At 35.9% G+C, this 13,614-nt stretch overlaps 1 protein-coding gene across 1 annotated transcript in view; it reads right to left on the reverse strand.

Moving 5' to 3' along the window:
* The window catches only part of USH2A (usherin), a 785,755-nt gene that overhangs the window by 203,524 nt on the left and 568,617 nt on the right, over positions 1–13,614 (reverse strand). Inside the window, exons 48-49 of the mRNA XM_079900731.1 lie at positions 13,078–13,246; positions 4,022–4,243 (exon numbers count right to left, since the gene is read on the reverse strand). Of these exons, the coding sequence (XP_079756857.1) occupies positions 4,022–4,243; positions 13,078–13,246 (391 nt within the window). The remainder of the gene's footprint in view (positions 1–4,021; positions 4,244–13,077; positions 13,247–13,614) is intronic.

A 13,614-nucleotide genomic window follows, 5' to 3' on the forward strand; every position in this document is an offset into this window, starting at 1 on the left:
TGTCACAGACACCACCTGAGGTCTTAGAGACCCTCAGAAATCCCCGAGACATACTTTAAAAGTCACTGCCTTAGAGCTTAGCGCACATACACAGCACCTTTTCTTCTAACTTGGGCACACTTGTGGTGTGTAGTCAACGTCTCATTTTTTTTCTGGTCATCAGAAAATGTTGGCAACTTGGTAGTTACACTGGGCCTGTTCATCAGACTTGATAAACATTGATATGGTTTGGGTTGGAGAGTATCCAGGGCTTGTTCAGGTATCAGAATGCTCAGGAATGTTAAGAGCATGGACTCTATGAATGGAGTTAGAAACTCTTCTTAGTCACAGTGGCAAGAAATTCATGGGCAGATCTCCCAGACTCCCTTGTATTTAGGTATCGATAGATAGCTGAGTTCCAGTCAATGAAATGTCAATAAAACTATCTGCTATTTCTAGCCTGGCCAAAAACAACAAGAACAACAACAACAAAACCAAAAAAAAAAAAACCCCACACCTGTTATTTCATACTCTTTTCTTCTTCTGACTGCAGACAACTCCCAGGTGACCCGAGAAGCTACCCGTTGAAAATGACAGTGCTTCCAACAGCCAGAATGACTGTGGGAAAGAGATCTCACCCTGAAGATATGTTCACACCACAATACTATTATATGGGAAAGAAATGAGCCTCTATTATCTTTGAGCCTTTATATATTTTGAGGTTCACTTACAGTAACAGTGTTACCTGAAGTAAAACAGCCACTTACTAGATGTGTGATCTGGAAAAAGTTTTTAACTTCTGTACTTCTGTTTCCTCATCTGTAAAATGGAGATAATACTAGTACCTACCTCCTAGGGTTGCGGTGAGGTTTAAATGTGTTAATGTGTGTGAAGCACACAGAACTCAGCTTGGCAAATAGTGAACATGGAATGTTGCCTACGTGTTGTTGTTGTGATTTGTCTCCTGCTGCTCGTATACATCTTCTAGCCAATAAGCAGTGTCCAGGAAACACTGAGCTGGACTTCTGGACTGGACTTTAGTTATCTTTAGAATGCTAACCTTTTACGTCTACAATCCATAGGGGATATTTCTGAAATGACTTCTGTGTCTATACCGGACACTTGTGTATTATATGATTTAATACATCATTCATTTTTTAAGAAGATCTTGGGAGGTTGGTTTTTGCTGTTTGTTTTTGTTTTTTTGGTCTTACCTGGCAAACTCAACTTTCTTGTTACCTTATAGTACAGATCCAGGTGCCCTGTGCCATTTCTTGGAGATAATCCTTAAATTCCTTAGTCAATGAAAATGTCAGAATTGAAATCTAATTCTGTTGTTTATAGGACAACTAGCCACTCTTACTATTTTCTGGACAGTTGATGGAGATCAACATAATGACATGGGACTATCAACCACTTTGACAATATATACATTAAAATCTTCCTTTAAATATGTCCTACTGGGTTGGATGAAAAAAGGCATAAGATGGATACAGTGCGGATCCAGAAAGGTGATTTATAGCTTCACAGAATAGTAAATGCCTTGGAAATACACTTGATGGTTGTACAAAGATAAAATAAGAAACTAGAAATCAGGTTTTTTTTTTTTGACTCAAAGAAGGAGATGAATTTTTGTCACACTGGGAGGATTGAAATTTAGTTATGAATAACTTAATTTGGCATTTCTTACTTATTTAAGGGCTATCAAAATACTGAGAGTCTAGTATCCTTATTAAGGCACAAAATTCTGGTACATCCAGGATTGATACTTTTAATATGTTTTGATTATTTAGTTTTATTATTGAAGTGCTCTTCTTAATAGTTCTCATCAGAACTTACTTTATTTTATTTTTGGCCACGCTGTGTGTCTTGCGGGACCTTAGTTCCCTGACCAGGGATTGAACCCGCGCCCTCGGCAGTGAAAGCACGGAGTCCTAACCACTGGACCTCCAGGGAATTCCCCATCAGAATTTTACACAGAAGAGAATGTGTACAAGAACATGGTATTTAACAATAACACTATAATAATTTAAATAATTGTTACTTGTATTATGGATAACTCTGAGAAGAAATTAAAGAAAGACAGCAGAGAGTTCATAGTTTATCTCCATCAAGATATTATGATGAAAAAAAAAAAGATATTATGATGTCCTGAAATTTTAACTTGGAGGGACTGGGATTCCAATGCATACTAGTTGCAGGGGTAGGTTTATCTTGAAGTTCAGGAAAATTGATCTTCAAGGCCCTTCACTTGTATGAGCCCCTTCCAAGGCAAGCATAGATATATTTTTATAAAATTTGTGAATGTATAATATTTAACTACAATTTGTTATGGCCACTATCTCTTGCCCTTTTAACTTGTCCTCTGTCATACATGGCCTCATATTGATTGAGATTAGGGTAACCATGGACATTTATGGACTCAAACTAAGGGGAAGTTGAGTCTGGGGAATATTTAGTTTGGGTTCAGTAGCTAAATTTATATGATTTCAGCCACTTTCATAAAAAAGTTGTTAAGGCTTAAATATGTCATTTTCACTGCAATTTGGAAAGATAAGGAATGTGAGAAATTATAGACTCTTAATTTGTATGCATATAAAGGGAAGGTTTAAAGAAAAAGATCAGTTAGAAAAATTAATATGAAATAAAAGCTGTGAAAATGAAATCAACTGAAATATTCTGACATCAAGAAGAGAATTGTAACAAAATAAATTTCAAATCATACTCAAAGTAGGAAACTATTAAAAGAAAATGATGGATCTAGGATTGAAGCAATGCATAAGCAATATGATTACTTTGATAAATTATGAAAAGAAGTAACTTATATTGGAAAAATCTAGACTTCTTACTGATTTGTAGATAAAATAGTGGCATCTATGATAAAATACAACTTAAATTCAGTCCTACAATAAGGATATCCATGAAAACTGGTAATGATGCTGTCAATTCAACAAATATTTAAGACAAGTCACTGCAAATCACCTTAAGACAAGAAAACTTAAAATGCCCTAAAATCTTAAAAAACCCTTTGTAGGTATTTCTCTAAAATTGAAAATAACCTATATTTCCATAATATTACAATAATGAGTTGTGAAGTGTAAAGTCGCTTTTCTAAACTTTAAATAATTAAACAAATTTTTGATTAACTATGTGACAGGAAAGAATGAATTATCTTTCTATTCTCTCTACAGATAATTATAGTACAAAGCCATGGCTGTATGAAGAGGTGACCAAGGGTGTCAGTTAAACATGTCAGGGAAAAAAATATAGAGGGATGTCAGAAATTATATAATCCAAATATACTATTTTTATGTTAGTGGAATCTGCCAGGTTTATCCTTCTACATGTATAATTCTTGTCATTTCTTTTCCCCTTATAAATAAATATTTATATTTTATCTTGTCTTCATCATTTGGTTTTATTTTCTTAAAAAGCATCTCCCAAATTTTATAAATTTTGGCACCCCCAAATCTAGATCTGACTGTGTGATCTTGAGCATGTGTCTAATCTCTGTGCCTCAGCTTCCTCATTTTAAATATGTGAATAATAATAGTACCTATTTTGTACAGATTAATTGAGGGAATAATGTATAAAACATTGGGCATAGTACCTCCTAGATAGTAAGTACTCATTTAATGATAATGATTGCTATTAATGCTAATTTAATAGCTATAGAAAAATAAAGGAGTGAAAGAATTATGGTACAACATCATCAATAATAATTTGTATACTCTCAGTATTGCTATGAATTATTCTCTTGGTCCAGAACCAATGCATTGATGTGTTTGTTTGTTTGCTTTTTGGTGGACATGACACTTTTCAAGAAGAAAGAGTTTTGGTCTGCTTTTATGAAACGCATCACATGCACATAAAAAATGTGAGGTTACATTTTTCTTTGTTAGACAATGTGTAGCTATTTGCCACATTCGATGTAATTAACGTGAGCTTTCATTACTTATGTGTTTTATATCTAGGGCAAATTTCTCAACGTCTCTGTTTCTGAGATTCTCCCTCTACTGAAAGGTAGATGAGGCTCCCTTACCTGGAAGGCGACTGTACACCACACCCTGTTCCTCTCCCCCACAGCACTCGAAATCTTTGCTCACAATCTGTCCACCACAGCACTGCTGGCCATGGCCATCATGGAGCCTCCCAGCACAGCAAATCTGGTTTCCGGAGGTGGAGTATGGCAGTCTGCCACAGCAGGAGTCGCCGAGGCCAGTGGAAACCCGATTGTGCTGTTCATCTGGACAGCATACTTCACCTGTCAATTTAGCACAATAACCATCATTGTATGAGTTAAAAAAATATGCTTTGACTCACGACTAAATTTTATCACAATGATCTTGCAGATGCCAACTGGTTGACAGGGTATCGTCATACTGGAGTTGCAAAATCTCAATACCGCTTCAAAATGTTTGCATTGAAGTTGTATAAACACGTGTATAAACATGGGTCTATGCCAACTTAGAGGCAACAAAAAAAGTTTGTCTACGATTACTTTTCTATCTATTTAGTATATATATATGTATATATATATTTTTGGAAAGTGGGATGGACTCAGAAATCAATTCTTGATAAATTTGTATTGCTTTTGATTATAATTTCTTTAACCAAACTACATTTCTTTAACCAAATGAAAGATTTCCAATGGAAAGGTTAATTAAATGAAAGGAGGTAAAAATACTATATTCATATCTGCATACTAGTATTTTGCTGAGCTATGGCAGACACTGCATTTCACTGATGTAGTTCCACCCACATTTCCCCTTTATATGATATTCTGAGAAACTTGAGACAAGAATAGAATAATTTTTGCCTAGTGCCTTGGGATCAAAGGGTTCAAATATTCTAAATATCAGTAGTCATTTTTTTTGGTATGAAGTGGCTTCTAAAAGACAAAAAAAATTTTAATTGCTTTTATTAAGGATATCTTAGAAAGGACTAATAAGAATTTGGAAGATGTAAAAATCAAACATCATCTTTCCTGTCTATCTCATGACCAACGCCTTCCTTGCCCCTGGAACCTTGACCTCCTCCTCCCATTGCCTTACTACTCTTCTTCTTCTTACACCTTCAAGAGACCCTCTTCTATTTCCCCCACTGCCCCTTCTTAAACATATCTTTCTCCCTGGACACTATCCCTTCATTAAATCTTATGAGGTATGTGAATATGATGGCCAATCTGGCAGGTTTTATAGCTTTAAACCACTGTCCAGATAAGATTTACATAATCTAGTTAATGACTTGCCAAACCTTCTTAGGAAAAGGCACAAGTTCCCTGAAGAATTTAGGATTGCCTCAGCGATTTATAGTCCTGGACTCCCTGATCTCTGTCAATTAGCTCATCCTCTTGTGAAGACAGGATATGCCAAAACTTGGTTAGTAAAAGCCAGATGAACTGCTAACCAAAATGATATTTAAAATATGGGACAATATTTAACTACAGATAGATATAGAAAGAGTACAAAAGTAGGGCAAGAACTCTTAGCAGTTATCCCTGAGGTCTTATCCAAAATTCATTGGGCAAAAACCCATCCCACTAGGTGAAATGGACAAATTACTATAAACTACCAAGACTAAATCATGAAGACATAGAAAATCTGAATAGACCTATGACTAGTGACAGAATTGAATCACTAATCAAAACCTCCTAGCAAAGAAAAGTCCTGGACCAGACGGCTTCACTGGTGAATTCTACCAAACATTTAAAGAAAAGTTAACATCAATCCTCAAATTCTTTCAAAAAATTGAAGAGGAAGAAATACTTCTTAAGTCAATATATGAGGCCAGAATAACAAATATATGAGCCTGATAACAAAACCAGACACATCAAGGAAAGCAAACAACAGACCAATATCTCTTATAAATATTGATGCAAAAATTCTCAACAAAATACTAACAAACTGAATTCAATTCATTAGCACATTAAAATGATACCAAGTGGGAAACATAACCAAGTGGGATTTATTCCTGGAATACAAGGATAATTCAACATACAAAAATCAATCAATGTAATACACCACATTAACAGAATGAATGAAGGAAAACACATGGTTGTCTCAACCGGTGCAGAGAAAGCATTTGACAAAATTCAACACTTTTCTATTATAAAAACATTTAACAAACTGGAAGTAGAAGAAAATACCTCAACATAATAAAGAGCATATGAGAAAAACCCACAACTAACATTATACTCAATGTTATACTCAAGAAAGCTCTTTTTCTAAGATCAGGAAGAAGACAAGGATGCTGACTTTAACCACTTCTACTCAACATAATATTGAAAGTATAACCAGAGAAATTTGGCAAGAAAAAGGAATAAAAGGCATCCATATTGAAAAGGAAGTAGTAAAATTATCTCTGTTCACAGACAATATAACTTCATGTGTATAAAACCCTAAAGATTCCACACCCAAAACCCCATTTGAACTAATAAGAGAATTTGGCAGAGTTGCAGGATACAAAATCAACATACAAAAATCACTTGTGTTTTCACACACTATAAAAAACAAAAATGAAAAATCAGAAAAGGAAATTTAAAAATCAATTCCATTTACAATAGTGTAAAAATACTTAGGAATAAACTTAATCAAGGAGGTGAAGAAAATGTACAGTTAAAACTACAAACTGCTGAAAGAAATTAAAGAAGAGTCAAATAAATAGAAGAGCATTCCGTATTCAAGGATTAGAAGACTTAATATTGTTATGATGTCAATACTACTCAGCAGCTTGAAGCAGGATTTCAGTTCCTGGCCAGAGACTGAGGTTGGTCAACAGCAGTGAGAGCACTGAATCCTAGCCACTAGACCAGTGGCCAGTGACAAAGCCCTGGTCTGTCAGCGGTGTCAAAATGAATTTCCACATAGAGACGGAAAGTAGTGAAGCAAGTAAAGGCTTTATTAGGAGGAAAAAGAGTACAGTATGTGTGGATAGACACATGGGAGGGCTCAGAGAGAGCGAGAGAGTCTCACCCTCATGGTAGTTGGAATCACTTTTATGGGGCATTTCTTCCAGGCTTCCTTTGGCCACTCATCTTGCTTTGCCTGGTTCTGAGTCCATATATGGTTTATCTCGGGGTCCTCTCACGTGTGCGTGAGCATCTCCTAGCCAAGATGGATTCTAGTGAAGAGGCCTATGGGTAGTTGACATCACTTACTATGGGGTGGCTCCCCCTTCTTTTGACCTCCAAGGAGCCTTTCTGCACATGTGTAGTTGGGGAGGTCTCCTTGACTTCAAGAATGAGGAATATGTGGTCTTTTATATCTTTTCTGGGTGGGGCCCAGCCTTCTCCATCCTGCTTTTATGGAGTTTCTGCTATTATGGAGTTTCTGTCCACAGGCGGGAAACTGTTCAGCCTGGGGCCCATCTATCTCCTGCCTCATAGAGATTCAATGCAATTGCTATCAAAATTCCAACAATACTTCTTGCAGAAACAGAAAAATCCACCCTAGTATTCAAATGGAATCTCCAGGTACCTCAACTAGCAAAACAATCTCAAAAAAGAACAAAGTTGGAGGTCTCACACTTCCTAATTTCAAAACTTATTATATGGACTTATATATACTACCAAATGTAAAATAGATAGCTAGTGGGAAGCAGCTGCATAGCACAGGGAGATCAGCTCAGCACTTTGTGACCACCTAGAGGGGTGGGATAGGGAGGGTGGGAGGGAGATGCAAGAGGGAGGAGATATGGGGATATAGGTATATGTATAGCTGATTCACTTTGTTATAAAGCAGAAACTAACACACCATTGTAAAGAAATTCTACTCCAATAAAGAGGTTAAAAAAAGAAAAACTTATTATAAAGCTACAGGAATCAAAACAGTGTGATCCTAGTATGAAGACAGACATATAGACCAATGGAATAGAACAGAGAGTCAGAAATAAAACCTTTGGTGTATAATCAAATGATTTTCAACAAGGATGTCAAGACCATTCAATAGGGAAAGGACCAAATTTTTTGGAAAAACTGGATATCCAAATGGAAAGAATGAAGTTGAACCCATACCTTATACCATATACAAAATTTAAATAAAAATAGATCCAAGACCTAAATATAAAAGCTGAAACTATAAATTTTTTAGAAGAAAACATAGGAGAAAATTTTAATGACATTGAATTTGGCAATGATTTCTTGAATATGACACCAGAAGCACAGGCAACAATAAGAAAAATAGATGATTTGGACTTTATCAAAATTAAAATGTGTTGTGCATCTAAAGACACTATCAACTGATTAAAGCTGTGACCCACAGGAGAAAATATTTGCAAATCACATATTTAAAAATGGATTAATATCCAGACTATATAAAGAACTTCTACAACTCAATAACACAAACACAATCCAATTAAAAAATGGGCAAAGCATACATATAAACATTTCTCTAAAGAACATGACCAATAAGCACAAATAAGCTCAATATTATTAATTATTAGGGAAATGTGTATCAAAACCACAATGAGATACCACTTCACACCCAGTTATGATTATTATAAAAACAAAACAAAAAATAACAAGAGTTAGCAAGAAAGTGGAGAAATTCAAACCCAGTGCATTGCTGTTGGTGCAGCTGCTGTGGAAAACACTATGGCGGTTCCTCAAAAAATTAAACATAGAATTACCATATGATATAGGAATTCCACTTCTGGGTATATAGCCAAAAAAATTGAAAGCAAGGACTCGAACGGATAATTGTACACCAATGCTCATAGCAGCCTTATTCACAATAGCCAAAAGGTGGAAACAACCCGAATATCCATCAACAGATGAACAGATAAACAAAACGTTGTATATACACACAAACGGAATATTATTCAACCTGAAATAGGAAGGAAGTTCTGACACATGCTACAACATGTATGAGCCTTGGAAACATTATGTTAAGTGAAATAAGCCAGTCATAAAAGGACCAATATTATATGATTCTACTTACATGAGGTACCTAGAGAAATGGAGACATGATCTTACTGTGAACAGTGCAGTTGCTGTGTTTGTTACATTTCTCTGGGTGAGAGGTTTCTCCTGTCTGGTCTGCAATGTAGCTCCCATTTCTTAAATCTTTACGGCTAAAGAGCTCAGTGTCCCTTGTTGGCAAACTTTCTTTAACATAATGTGTCACAAGGTCCAGGGGCAGCAACAGTTAATTAAACATCACTTAGGACAATGGTGGGCTTAGAGGAACAGTGTACACACCTATACTGGGGAAAACCAACCCTTTTTAAAGAAAAAACCCTCCACTTTTGAGTATAACAAATATCGATTGGATATTTTAGTCATATTTTCTGGAATCCCTCAGAATGTTATTCAGTTACTGACAGAAGGCTTCATAACAAGAGGTGTGGATTATATCAATGAGAAGTAAAACTGATTTCCCCCCGCTCAAAAAAGGGCTATTAGACATAAGATACAAGGATCAGTCACCTTCTCATTAACCTCTCAAAATGAATCTATCTCACGACAGGCTTGAAAATGTTTTCTCTCTAAAAGCTACCATGCAGTCTTAACAGTTAATTGTTATTCTTATCAAAGAATGACCCGCATTAACATTTAGCTTGAGGTCATTAGCACATTTATAAAAAAAAGGGGACTGGAAAGAGCATTCTTTCCTCTGCTGTTCTTTGTTATAGGGGTTCTATGGAGGAAAGCTGTGAGAAAAAATGAAGTCAATATTATCCAACAAAATGAAGTAAATATTATTCACCAATATTTCAGACCTGTCTAGAAATATCAAAATGCCTATACCTGTCTCAGCCTTGAACTGGCAGACTACTGACTGAATTTTAATTACATTGAAATATAAGATGGTTTGGGGTCAATATGCTTTCTTTCTTAATGTAAACAGTGTTAAACCAGTTAATAAAGACCATTGGCTGAAAACAGAGGTCCCAATATAATCTCTTCTTTTCGGTACTGATATATTGAGATTCTTTGATTATCCAGTAAGATTGCATTTTCTCCTTTTGACATCAAGGTAGGCATTCTAATCCTGTGAAAAATTAACCACTTAAAAGACCCAAATGTGGGCCATGCTCAACAGATTGGTAGATATTAAAATGCTTGAGGTCTGAGGGCTTCCCTTGTGGCGCAGTGGTTAAGAATCCGCCTGCCAATGCAGGGAACACGGGTTCGATCCCTGGTCCGGGAAGATCCCACCTGCCATGGAGCAACTAAGCCCGTGAGCCACAACTACTGAAGCCTGCGTGCCTAGAGCCTCTGCTCTGCAACAAGAGAAGCCACCGCAATGAGGAGTGGACCCCGCTCTCCACAACTAGAGAAAGCACGTGCACAGCAACGAAGACCCAATCCTGAGAAAAACATAATTCAAAAAGAGTCATGTACCAAAATGTTCATTGCAGCTCTATTTACAATAGCCTGGAGATGGAAACAACCTAAGTGTCCATCATCCGATGAATGGATAAAGAAGATGTGGCACATATATACAATGGAATATTACTCAGTCATAAAAAGAAACGAAATTGAGCTATTTGTAATGAGGTGGATGGACCTAGAGTCTGTCATACAGAGTGAAGTAAGTCAGAAAGAGAAAGACAAATACTGTATGCTAACACATATATATGAAATTTAAGAAAAAAAAATGTCATGAAGAACCTAGGGGTAAGACAGGAATAAAGACACAGACCTACTAGAGAATGGACTTGAGGATATGGGGAGGGGGAAGGGTAAGCTGGGACGAAGTGAGAGAGTGGCATGGACATATATACACTACCAAATGTAAAATAGATAGCTAGTGGGAAGCAGCTGCATAGCACAGGGAGATCAGCTCGGTGCTTTGTGACCTCCTAGAGGGGTGGGATAGGAAGGGTGGGAGGGAGGGAGATGCAAGAGGGAAGAGATATGGGAACATAGGTATATGTATAACTGATTCACTTTGTTATAAAGCAGAAACTAACACACCATTGTAAACCAATTATACTCCAATAAAGATGCAAAAGTAAATAAATAACTAACTAAATAAAAAATATATAATAAAAAAATAAAATGCTTGAGGTCTGAATGAGCATGTGTCAATATACAGATCATGGAGGTCTTAAAAACTCTTGTTTTAAAAATTACTTATTAAAAAGTTTTGCATAGTATCAATAAACGACCTTTGAGCTTCCATGACTTATTTCAGTTTTGGGGGAAAAAAAAGTTGAATTTCATCTGGAAATAGAACAAGAGTAGATTGATTTCTTCGTTGGAGATCTGACACTTTGTGCTAGGATTGAGAAAGGTGACAGGTAAAGATCCTAGGTGTTCACAGCCATGACATATGCAACCAAGTGTTTTTCATCAGTTTTAAGGCATAGTGGATATTTTTCAGAGTTGGGACAGTTCATGGCAAATCATAACTTACCAAAAATTTTAATGTGACTTGGAGATGAAAACGTAATCGTTTAGTTCTATGCTAGACTTAGAGAAAAGCCTAATATGACCTATTGGTCTGAAGAATGGGAAGGACGGAACAACAGAAGATTTCCATCTCACCTCTATAGTTAGAATTTTCAAGGCAGATTTTTTTGCAAGGAGGGAAGATGTGAAATATAGTTGAAAACTCGCAAAGTGTAAATTATTTTGAGAGAGTAAAGCATTTGACAGTGTTTAATTCATTGCCTAACACTATGATTTGTAGTATAACGAAGTTAAGGCTTTTCTGCAAAATCTTTGTTTCTGTCACCGTTGTATTTTCTTACTTGGAAAATCCAGTTGATTAAGAGTTAATTATGAAAGTATTTTTGCATAAGAATCAGAAATAACTGTACTTTTACAAGGGCAGAGTCTTCTATTAATTTTAAGGACAAATTATGAAGAATAGAAGATCTCTGCCTTGAATAAACCTGCATAGTATTTAATCATTTCACCTTCCCTGTTTGCTCCAGTGTTTTGTAAAGGATATACTGGGTGAGACAATTTCTCGACACAGATATCTTGGATGGATATATTTGTACCAAACACAAGGTACACTGAACAATACCTGAATTTACTACACGTTTGGCATAAATTTCATGTTAAACTAGATATCTCAAAGCATTGGGCATCCAAACATTTAGCTTTCTTCTCTTTCTCCCATATCTATTTTCTGTGCTTTTAAAGAAGAAATAGGCATTAAACTTAGGTACTAGGACAAAAAAATCTGTATTCTCAATGGCTTTTCTAGAATAAATAGTAACTGACAGTAACAGTAATGAAGCTTTTAGAAGTCTGGAATAGTTGTTTAATAATTATGTTAACACCTATTAAGTAGACTGCTCCAAAGAGCATGGATTTTGGAAAGACACACAGATTTGCATTTCAGCTCTTCTACTCCCATCTATGTAGATCTGGGCATGTTACTGATTCTCTCTGAACCTCTTTCCTTATTTGTAAACTTAAGGTAAAATACCAGTCTCCTACAGTTGTGAAAAAAATATAAGGTATCATATCATATGTAAAGCCTTGAATACAGAGTGTGCCAGAAACTTGTTGTCTTATAAATGCCAATTGTTGTTATCTTTATTTTCAGTTATATTCACTGGACATTGTTTTGTGTAGTTGAATTTGGAAAATGGCTTATTCGGTTGGCTGATAAGACAGAAAGAAAAGAAGGTGAGGAGGGAAAAATTCCTGATTGCTACTCTTTGCTACATCCCTCCCTCCCCTGCCAGACCTAGAGCAACTAGGGGGCCTCAGATAAATGGAATCTGTGGTTAGGATCCCACTAGGAACAATGCGTACATCCTTCAGAACAGAAATGGAGAAAATGGAGAACAGCGTCATGGAGTGGAACACGAAGCAATTCACAGAGTTTATGGTGGAATACTCAGCCATGTGGATAAAATAAAGTCACAAAAAAGGGAATTATCCAGCTCTCCAGATATATTTCTTTATGTAATACATATAATGAGTCTCTATTCCCTCTCCAGTTTGTACCTAGTCTTGCTTATATTTCAAAAAAGTGGAGAGAAGAAATGATACCTAAAGCCGGCCATTGGCTACGTGTTAGTGGTTTAATCTTTGGTGGGGAGGTGCTTCAAATAGTTCACTGACACAAGTCACATATTTGTTTTTTCTGGTTCCCAAGATTACCGAGTACTACTGGAAATGATCCTCACCTGGTAGAATCCTAACGTAATACCCTGAGCAGCACTGATGATTCGGTTGTCCCTCTTGTATTCGGCCACCACAACAAACTCCAGTTGAGTTCAAAACAAATGCGATGTACTTCTCTTCACAACAGCGGTGTCCAGGCTGGGTGTCGTAGAGAACTCCATTACAACACACCTGAAATTTGAGAATCAGGTATAAAGAAATCGTTTTATTAAGAGTATTGTACCACCATATCTTATGTGATACAGTTATTATTTAATAAGGACTTGATCTGAGACCAAATGTAGCATATTTCTGATAAAAATTTAAAGGTTTAAAAAATACATTTTCTCTGTATCATTCAAATTCTACCAGTGCTATTTGATACAATGTAGCTTCTTTTAGCCTTCAACCATGCTTTGTGCTCTATTATAATACTCTATAAATATGAATTATCTTTTGAATGTCAGTGCTTCCAATGAGAAGATGATTTAGAATTGTAAATGAATGATTTCCTTCATATATATGTTTTTATTTTAATGATTGTTTAATTTAAAAACATT

This window comes from Stenella coeruleoalba, assembly GCF_951394435.1.
Source record: "Stenella coeruleoalba genome assembly, chromosome: 1".
NCBI lineage: Eukaryota > Metazoa > Chordata > Mammalia > Artiodactyla > Delphinidae > Stenella > Stenella coeruleoalba.